Source organism: Stigmatopora nigra, chromosome 16, assembly GCF_051989575.1.
Source record: "Stigmatopora nigra isolate UIUO_SnigA chromosome 16, RoL_Snig_1.1, whole genome shotgun sequence".
NCBI classification, from domain to species: Eukaryota; Metazoa; Chordata; class Actinopteri; order Syngnathiformes; family Syngnathidae; genus Stigmatopora; species Stigmatopora nigra.
In genome coordinates this window covers 3,981,653-3,991,301 of record NC_135523.1, presented here as the reverse complement: position 1 = coordinate 3,991,301, position 9,649 = coordinate 3,981,653, and the positions used below count along the sequence as shown (strand labels likewise).

At 36.8% G+C, this 9,649-nt stretch overlaps 1 protein-coding gene across 1 annotated transcript; it reads left to right on the top strand.

Moving 5' to 3' along the window:
• The first annotated feature begins 517 nt into the window (after positions 1-517).
• Positions 518-9,467, top strand: LOC144209481 (kinesin-1 heavy chain-like). The gene is made up of 26 exons (XM_077735811.1): positions 518-824; positions 1,372-1,459; positions 1,559-1,632; positions 1,727-1,831; positions 1,912-1,960; positions 2,184-2,239; positions 2,670-2,757; positions 3,301-3,425; positions 3,523-3,627; positions 3,715-3,860; positions 3,979-4,127; positions 4,214-4,410; positions 4,692-4,760; positions 4,876-5,082; positions 5,167-5,310; positions 5,382-5,570; positions 5,654-5,771; positions 5,875-5,924; positions 5,997-6,106; positions 6,171-6,272; positions 6,345-6,405; positions 6,835-6,906; positions 7,624-7,728; positions 8,283-8,496; positions 8,630-8,738; positions 9,259-9,467. The coding sequence occupies exons 1-26, from the start codon at positions 699-701 to the stop codon at positions 9,263-9,265; spliced, it is 2,865 nt and encodes a 954-aa protein (XP_077591937.1). The 5' UTR covers positions 518-698; the 3' UTR covers positions 9,266-9,467.
• The last annotated feature ends 182 nt before the right edge of the window (positions 9,468-9,649 follow it).

Here is a 9,649-nt window from a genome sequence, read left to right as displayed (position 1 = left end):
CACATTGCCTATGTTTAAATATAGGGTTAATAGTTAAGTTTGATTCATAAGATCTCACTGTATTTGCTTGTTTAACTTTGTTGAAAAGAGTGACAATAATTTCTTATTTAATGTGGGTGTACTTTATATTAATTTAGGAAAAAGCAAATATTTCAGTTTCATAAATTTTTCTCACGGTGGATAAGTGTTTAGCACGTCCGCCTCACAGTTCTTGTGTCAATGGTTCAATTCCATTTGTCGAGTTGGGTTGTTCTCCCCATACTTGTGTGGGTTTTCTCTGGGTTTCCTCCTACAACCTAAAAACACACACATACATTTAAAAAAATAATGTTTACCTGCTGGAGTGTACACTATATGAAGAGGAAAGAATGAAATATATTTTTAGTTGTGGTATTCCGTGTATTTATAGCATTCATAGACCTCAGAGCTTCTCTAAAGAAAGTGAGGTTGGATCCCATGATCCTCACACCCTGTGACTTCCTGTGACTCCCAAGCATTTTACAGAATGATCCCACCCTGATCACTTCTGCATTTGTCTTGACTTTAGTTCTGATTCCACTCTTTGAATGCTGTCCATCTACTTATGCTTATGATGATGGTTATTTTGTTTACGGATGTTTACCCATAGAGAACTCCTTACCAAGACTCAAGCAGGATCTCAGCAGTAGTTCTCCCCGCTGTCCATCCATCCAAGGAAGATGGCAGACCCGGCGGAGTGCAGTATCAAAGTGGTGTGCCGTTTTAGGCCGCTGAACAAGTCCGAAGTCGCCCGTGGAGACAAATACATCCCCAAGTTTCAAGGCGAGGACTGCGTGCATATGGCGGTGAGTAGAAGAAAAGCAAAATTGTACTTTGAATATTTTTTGTTTTTCTAGTACAATTTATGGAGAGCCGAAAAAACTGCATTAAGAAAGTAGATTCATACGATTCATTTTGACAGACAATGTCAATTGACAGTTTCTTATATGTTGCTATATTAGAATATTTTGATGGTTTAGAGACCACTGGGATGGGATTATGCATGAAAAAAGGAGTACAAATTAAGTATATGAATAAAGTTAAATTGATGCCAATATTAAAAAAACATTGTAACTGGATGAATTGTATTGTTTTATCTAATAATGTGTTCAAATAGTTGGTAGTTATGTCACCAATTGTCATACATATCTTGAAATTAGTTTGTGTTTATAGGCCCGATGAGTATTTTCCACTGTGTGTTTTGGGCTCATTTAGGATTTATTGATCAAATATATTTACAAAAGAAGCAATATCATTCGAGTTTACCATTTGAATGTGTAATGAAGCCAAATCTCTAAAAATATATACATATATAAATGAATAATATTTTTTTAAATATTTTTTTTCCCCCAGGGCAAACCCTACTACTTTGACCGTGTATTCCAGTCCAACACTACTCAGGTGCAATTTTACAATGCTGTGGCCCAGAAGATTGTCAAAGGTAAGCTGAAAATCACTCCTAGTTTTTATGTGGATACAGAAAACTCAAGCATTCACACTAAGAACAGTTTTTCTTGTCTTTCTTTTTTTTTTAATGTAGATGTCCTCGGGGGCTACAATGGTACAATATTTGCCTATGGACAAACGTCCTCTGGTAAAACGCACACAATGGAGGTACAGTAATATTATAATACTATGACTTGCCAATAATTTCTACAGAACTGTATGGTGCCTTTAATGTAGGTCTATTTCCTTTTTTCTGCTAAAGGGAAATCTCCATGATGGCGACATGATGGGAATTATTCCCAGGATTGTTGGGGATATTTTTAATTATATTTATTCAATGGATGAGAACCTGGAGTTCCACATTAAAGTAGGTTATTCATATGATTAATAATCAAATATATATATATATAAATTATCTAATCTAATATAGTCTTGATTTTTTTTCAGGTGTCTTATTTTGAAATATACCTGGACAAAATCAAAGACTTGCTGGATGGTAATATTGAGGCTATATATGTATATTTTTCTATATATGTATATACATACATATAGATATACACATACATATAGATATACACATATACATATAGATATACACATATACATATAGATATACACATATTCATATAGATATACACATATACATATAGATATAGTTCAACCGTGATAATTGGCATGATTGATAAACAAAATTTCTATTTCTTTTTCCTATTTTACAGTAACTAAGACCAATCTTTCAGTCCATGAGGACAAAAACCGGGTGCCCTATGTAAAGGTAAAATGTTTTCATCATGTATCACTGACTTAAGACAAAGTGTCATTTCTTACATGTAAATGATGGGCCATCTACTCATATTTTTTTATGAAATACATTATATACAATATAATAAAAATAACATAAAGGCAACCATTTCCACATCCAATTGCTATTCCCTCTGTAAACAGCATTTATCAAATCAGGTCAAGCACTTAATCTGAACATGCTAATCAACATAAATAATGTACATTACTAATTCATTTGTCATTTTAGTTAGGTAAAATTTCCAACCCTTTTTACTTCACGTTCCCCTTGACAAGCATCACTCAGACACAATATGATTGGTCACAGTTTCTAGTACTAATAAATGCTTCTCTGTCAAGGCTGCCTGCAAAAGGGGGCTCATTAACACGCTTCCCTGTGCCTTGTGATGCGTATGTGTCCCTAGGGGTGTACCGAACACTTTGTGTGCAGTCCCGATGAAGTCATGGACGCCATTGATGAAGGCAAAAACAACAGAAGCGTGGCTGTCACAAGTGAGTTTGTGCGGTCTTTTTTTGCCTCTCATGGGTTCAACCTCACCCGAGTCTCCTGACCGACCCCCCCTGCTTGGCAATAAGGCCTCTCAGTGCACAAGTGCAATAAAAAAAGTCTTCACTCTGCATGGAGGAGAAATATTTCAAGTCATGTGTTAAATTTAATTATGGGCGCTTGACTAAAAAGTGTAAAAATTGCCAGCTTTAATTATATTTGCACCTATATGGATAATTTGATCTCAAATTAAACTAATATGCTTGTTTTGGCTGGTGTGTAGAGTTCATGCTACTAAAAATTAGGAAAATTATGATGGCATATATAGATTAAGACAGGGGTGTCCACACTGTGGCCCTTGGGCCAACTTTGGCCCGCAACTCTGCTTGTATTGCCCGAAAGTTGATGAACATATCATTGAACAAGGTTTGGACACTGCTATGTAAGCAGATATGAGAAGAAAAGTTTTGGTAAGTCTGCCATGTGCTATTATGGTTGATTAAGTCAATAAAATTGCATGTTTTTGTCTGCTTTTGTGTTTTTCCCAGACATGAACGAGCACAGTTCCAGAAGTCACAGCATTTTCCAAATCAATATCAAGCAGGAGCACACTCAAACAGAGCAGAAAATGATCAGCAAACTCTATCTCGTCGATCTGGCCGGGAGTGAAAAAGTACTACGATCTCTTTTTGCATAATGATTATACTTTCATTCTCATACAGGATATTAGCAGTGTCAAATAAACATTATAATGTTTTTTTCTCTCCAAGGTGGGTAAAACAGGAGCAGAAGGTACTGTGCTGGATGAAGCCAAGATGATCAACAAGTCCCTTTCTTCACTTGGAAATGTTATTTCAGCACTTGCTGAAGGCTCGGTAAGTAAAACTCAACATTTTTTGCCATTTTTGAGCAGCAATATTTCTTCATATTGCTTTCATTTGAATTGTAATTGCCTGTGTTAGTCGTACGTGCCATACAGAGACAGTAAAATGACCAGGATCCTGCAAGACTCTCTAGGAGGCAACTGTCGGACCACCATGGTTATCTGCTGCTCCCCTTCTTCTTTTAATGACGCTGAGACTCGATCTACACTCCTCTTTGGACAAAGGTACATCTCAGAATCAGAATTATTGGCATTTACAAGAATCACAACAAAATAGAACAGTATCTCACTCAATTCTGTCCTAAAATAAGCCTTATTTGTCGACCATTTTCTCCAAAACCAGGGCCAAGACCATTAAAAATACAGTAACTCTAAATGTGGAGCTTACAGCGGAGCAGTGGAAGAGCAAGTACGAAAAAGAGAAGGAGAGGAACAAGGTCCTGAGAACCAGCGTCACCTGGCTGGAAACTGAAATCAACCGCTGGAGGAAAGGTGATAACTTTATTTTAATTCAATGACTCTAGAACATAAGGAATAGGAATATCTTGGTAAAATCACTTATGTCTGTGGCATATTAGGAGAAACTGTGCCAGTGGGGGAACAATTTGACAAGGAAAAGGCTAAAGAAGAAGCCAAAATGGCAGAAGTTCTTCCCAATGACAAGATTGAAGCCTTACCTGCACAAATCAGCCTTCCTGGCGTCAAACTTACGCCAGCTGAGACGGGACACTACGAGGCCGAGATGGCGAAACTCTACAAGGAGATGGATGACAAGGTAATGCATTTAATCACAATGGTTGGACAGTTGGACATCAGTAGGGACGGTCAAATATAAGTGAAACTCCACTAGAATGTGTTTTCACTTCAGCTCGTATTATAGTGGTGATCATCAGTTTTAAGTTCCAAAAATACAAGACATTATTTATGACCTGATTGGGTTAATGTCGCAGAATTATTGTCCCTCTTCTTTTTTGGCCAGCAGATGTCTCTTTTGGACCTGTTTGGTTACAAAATTAGCAGTGATCATCTTGTCCATTCATCCTTCACCTCTTCCAGGACGAAGAGATTAACCAACAGTCTCAAATGGTGGAGACGATTAAGGAGCAGTTATTGGACCAAGAGGAGGTGACAAGTCTATTTCTCCTACCTTTCCATCTGACTTCACCTGGCAACAACATCCAACATAATTGTCCATTATTGTACAGAGCAATGGCATCTGCTGCCTTGTGTTTGTTTAAAGCTTCTAGCCTCTTCCCGGCGGGATCACGACAGCTTGCAGACGGAGCTGAAACGTCTGCTGACGGAGAATGAAGCTTCCAAAGAAGAGGTGAAGGAAGTGCTGCAGGCCTTGGAGGAACTTGCTGTCAACTATGACCTGAAAAGCCAGGAAGTGGAGAACAAAACACAAGAGTTTGAAGCCCTCAGTGAGGAACTGAATGAAAAATCTGTAAGCCATTCACCCCTACTTTTACATTACAAATCTCATTACAACCACCCATTAAAATTTCATCTGTCTTTACATCCTCTCTAGAGCTCTTTAGCCTCAATCGACTGCGAACTCCTAAAACTGAAAGAGATGACCAACCATCAGAAGAAAAGAGTAGCAGAAATGATGGCATCATTACTCAAGGATCTAACCGAGATAGGCTTAGCAGTAGGAAGCAATGACATTAAGGTAAAATTAAATAAAAAAACAGGCAGGATTTGAAGTTTTTCCTGCAAGTTTTAGTATTTATCACCCCACAGCAACACGAGAGTAGCGGCGTTATCGACGAGGAGTTCACGGTGGTCCGGCTTTACATCAGTAAGATGAAATCGGATGTTAAAACTATGGTGAAACGTTGCAAACAACTGGAAAGCTCCCAAGCAGACAGCACACAGAAGATGGAAGACTCTGAGAGAGAATTAACAGCCTGCCAATTGCGTATATCTCAAGTAATCCGCTACTCTACACAACTCATTTGTTTATGTTTACTATTTATCCCCATTTGTTTCTGTCTTTGCCTTCTTGTGGACAGTATGAAGCTAAAATCAAATCCCTGACAGACGGTCTCCAGAATGCGGAACAGAAGAAAAGACAGTTGGAGGAAAATGTGGATTCTCTTGGTGAAGAAATAGTCCGAATCAGAGCACAAGGTGAACAATACTGTGACATTTTCATTTATTCTGTCTATTCCATTATTCCTCATTCGGGAATAAATGTTTTTATTGAAACATAAAGCAATGTTCTCCCCTACAGAAAGAGTTAATGTGACGCAAAATGAGATTCAATCTGCCAATGAAGTCAAGGTATTCTGTTCCTTGCTGTCATATGTGCTAAACTGTGAAATTAAACATTTATTTCTTTATTTTTCTGACTAGGAAACTGTTGAGAAGCAAATCTTGTCTCACAGAGAAGCCCATCAGAGACAAATAAGCAATCTGAGGGATGAACTTGACAGCAAAGACAAGATAATCACAGAGCTACAGGAGTAAGAAAGCACTTTCAATTATCACTCATGACTAATCGCAAACTCATTTTGAATTCATGCATAGTCAAAACCAGGAGATCAAGCTGGAACAGGAAAGATGGCGAGTGGAGCATGAAAAGCTCAAGGCGGTGGAGCAAGAGAAGAGTCGCCAATTGCAAGAGCTCACGTAACATCTCTGCTTCTTTATTTCTTGGAATTGGTGTCACAAATAGATATTTTAATACATTTTTTTCGATAGGGAGATGCAGGACAAGCGGGAACAAACAAAGCAGGACCTGAAGGGACTGGAAGAAACTGTGGTTAGTTCCAAGATTGTATACAAAAGGGTTAAGAATTTTTTTTTTTGGAGGAAAAAAAATGAAAACTACAGCATATGCTTGTTTTTCACTTACCAGAAAAACAAAAAAAAACATAAAAATCCTGTTTAATTGGATGCTTTATTGGCCATTGTGGTTATAAAACAATTTCAGTAGCAATTTTATACATAAATGAGTGAACAAATGACTTATTAATTTCCATATTTTGTAAACAGGATGATGTAAAACTGCTGACATAATGTATAACGTTGAGCTGTCACGCACTTTTTCAGTTTTTCTGCCCCAAAGTGAAGGCAGCAGGGTATAATAACATGTTTGCTTACTACAAAATTATAATGATTATATATGAGCCATGTTTTAATCCCCTCATCCCAACCTCCAAATCTTTTTCATCTTGTTTTGTACGGACAGGCTCGGGAGCTGCAGACACTTCACAACCTCAGAAGACTTTTCGTACAGGATTTGGTCATTAAAGTCAAAAAGGTCAGTTCACATTCTGTTAAAAAAACACCAAACAGCCACAAAATACAACTTTAATGAAAACTTAAATACAGTTTAAGATGCATTTCTTATCAAAATTATTACTCATTACCAAACACCATCTTTGTACACTATACAAGTCACATTCTAATACTACTTTCTTTAAATAGTATACATTATTATTACAAAATTGGACTATAAAACACAAGAACATACACAAGATTACAATTACAGGCATAATAGGTTATCATCATAAAGTACTGTGCAATAATCTGATTGATTTGTGACTGTAAATATTGTTTTTTTTGTTAAATTGTCTTTTTTTACACCCAAAACTTTCCACTGTTCTTTCTATTTGGCATTTCACTGAACCCATGTTTTACCTACAACGATGACTATTTAAATGCCTGCTTTGAACACATTCCATTTAATTTGTACTACGCTGAAAAATGCTTCAATCTTGCGTGCATGACTGAATTTCTGCAAACCATCTGGTTCTCCGAAGGTGGTATCTATAAACAAATTGGGCCTTGAGCTCAGTGTTCATATCTACCAATCATCATGCTGGGTTTGGTATGATTAACAGAACAGCTTTCTTCAAATAAATAAAATAGTTTGACTAAGAAGGATACTATGTCAACCCAATTGAAAGCAATTCTGACAGTGGCTCTGCTTTAATCCATTTGTTAACAAAAACTCCAAATAAACATGTTTTAACAGAATGCTCAGGTGAGCTCAGAAGAACGAGAGGTCAGCACTGCCCAGAAACGGAAGATATCCTTCCTGGAAAACAACTTGGAGCAGCTTACCAAAGCTCACAAACAGGTAACTGCATCTACTCCACAAGGTGTCAAAGTGGTGGCCCGGGGGCCAAATCTGGCCCGCCACATCATTTTGTTTGGCCTGGGAAAGTAAATCATTAGTGCTGACTTTCTGTTTTAGGATCAAATTAAAATGAAGAGTATAGATGTATATTACATTTGCTGATTTTCCCCCTTTTAAATCAACAGTTCTCATTTTTAATCCATTTTTGGCTTGTTTTATAGTTCAAAAATCATTTTGTAAAATCAAAAAATATATTTTAAAAACCCTAAAATAAATATTGTTTTAGAGCTATAAAAACCTGATTATTCAGGGCTTTGAATCCAGTTCTTTTAATCCATTTATTAAACAAAATATTAATATTACATCTGATCTACTCTATACAATACAAATACATAAATGACCAAAACAACAACAATGACAACTCTAGAAGAGAAATCATACTGAGTAAAGCTAACATGCTGCTTTATTTTGGCCCTCAAACTAAGTTAGACAACACTACCCGATGTATTTAACCAATTTTAAGTCCACTATCTTGCCTCTTCACTCTATTGCAGCTGCTACAAGACAATGCCGCCCTCAATTCTGAAATTCCTAAAATGGAGAAGCGTTTGCGAGCCACAGTTGAACGGATCAAAGCCCTGGAGAACGCTCTGAAGGACGCCAAAGAGAGTGCCGCCCGCGACCGCAAACGCCACGAGGAGGAAGTTGAGCGCATCAGGGAGGCCACCAAACCTAAAAACATGGCGAGGAGAGGCTCAGCTCAGATTGGTAGATTCATTTTCATCATCACTGTTCAAATATGTCATCACCCTTTAAGAATAGTCCAAATTTGGACCAATTTCTCCCAGAATATTATGATTACATATTAATATGATTAATATTTGCTCTCTGTCTTATGTAGCCAAGCCCATTCGACCCGGTCAACTTTTAGGTGCCTCGCTTTTAAACCCAAATGGAAGCAGGTCCAACCTCCTCCAGAGTTATGGGGGCATCAAAGAAGGAGATGACAGGCAAGAAATAAATAATTTACCTAAATTAATGTTTATTTGAGCTTTTTTTAATACATTTTTGATTTTACAAAATGATTTTTGGAACTAAAAACAGAAGAAAATGGTTTAAAAATTAAAATTATTGATTAAAAAGGGGGAACATCAGAAAATTTAATATACATCTATACTCTTCATTTTAATTTGATCCTAAAACAGAAACTCATGATTTACTTTCCTGGGCCTCACATAATGATACGGCGGGCCAGATTTGGCCCCCGGGCCGCCACTTTGACACATGTTCCGTTATTTAATGTTTTGACTGCAGAAAACTGAATTTTCCAATGTCTTTTTCCCTTATATATGCATATATTATTTAGTGCAAGTTTACACTAGTCACAAGAGATTGTAGGATGACTTTCACCAATCTTTCTTTGATAGTTGTTTTGGTACATTCTGTACAATTTAGGCATGCAATATCAAAAGAAAGACATCTTCTGTTGTTTGCTTTTGTCCTCATTCTTCCCTTTTCTTATCCCAACAGCTCTTGAAGGTCAAGTCACAGCAAAATATGAAGATCACATCATTCTTTTTCCATCAAAGTGTACATACTGTATACTTTCCGTCTGTATTGGCTGTTCAAGTTACTCTTTTAAACTTCCCATTTGCTGTACAAATATTCTGCCCTTCCAAAACTGCTCTGACTTATTTCCACATGCATAGTTATTAACACCAAATTAAAATATATATATATAACAATGCATTGCCTGCAAATACTTGGACAGCAGATTGTAGGATTAGAGCATTAATTGTGCATTTTAGTAATAATAAATGGAGGTCCAAATACATTTCTACAACCATATTAGTATAATTAATGGGAAAAAAACTGTTTATTTCTGCTTTAGGTTTACCACCATTGTTCATACAAAAACTTT

Excerpts from the sequence above, each read along its gene's own strand:
- LOC144209481 (XM_077735811.1), top strand. The coding sequence starts at position 699 with ATGGCAGACCCGGCGGAGTGCAGTATCAAAGTGGTGTGCCGTTTTAGG. Across the intron at positions 1,832-1,911 it reads ACCTGGAGTTCCACATTAAA|GTGTCTTATTTTGAAATATA; the intron begins GTAGGTTATTCA and ends ATTTTTTTTCAG. Across the intron at positions 3,861-3,978 it reads ACACTCCTCTTTGGACAAAG|GGCCAAGACCATTAAAAATA; the intron begins GTACATCTCAGA and ends CTCCAAAACCAG.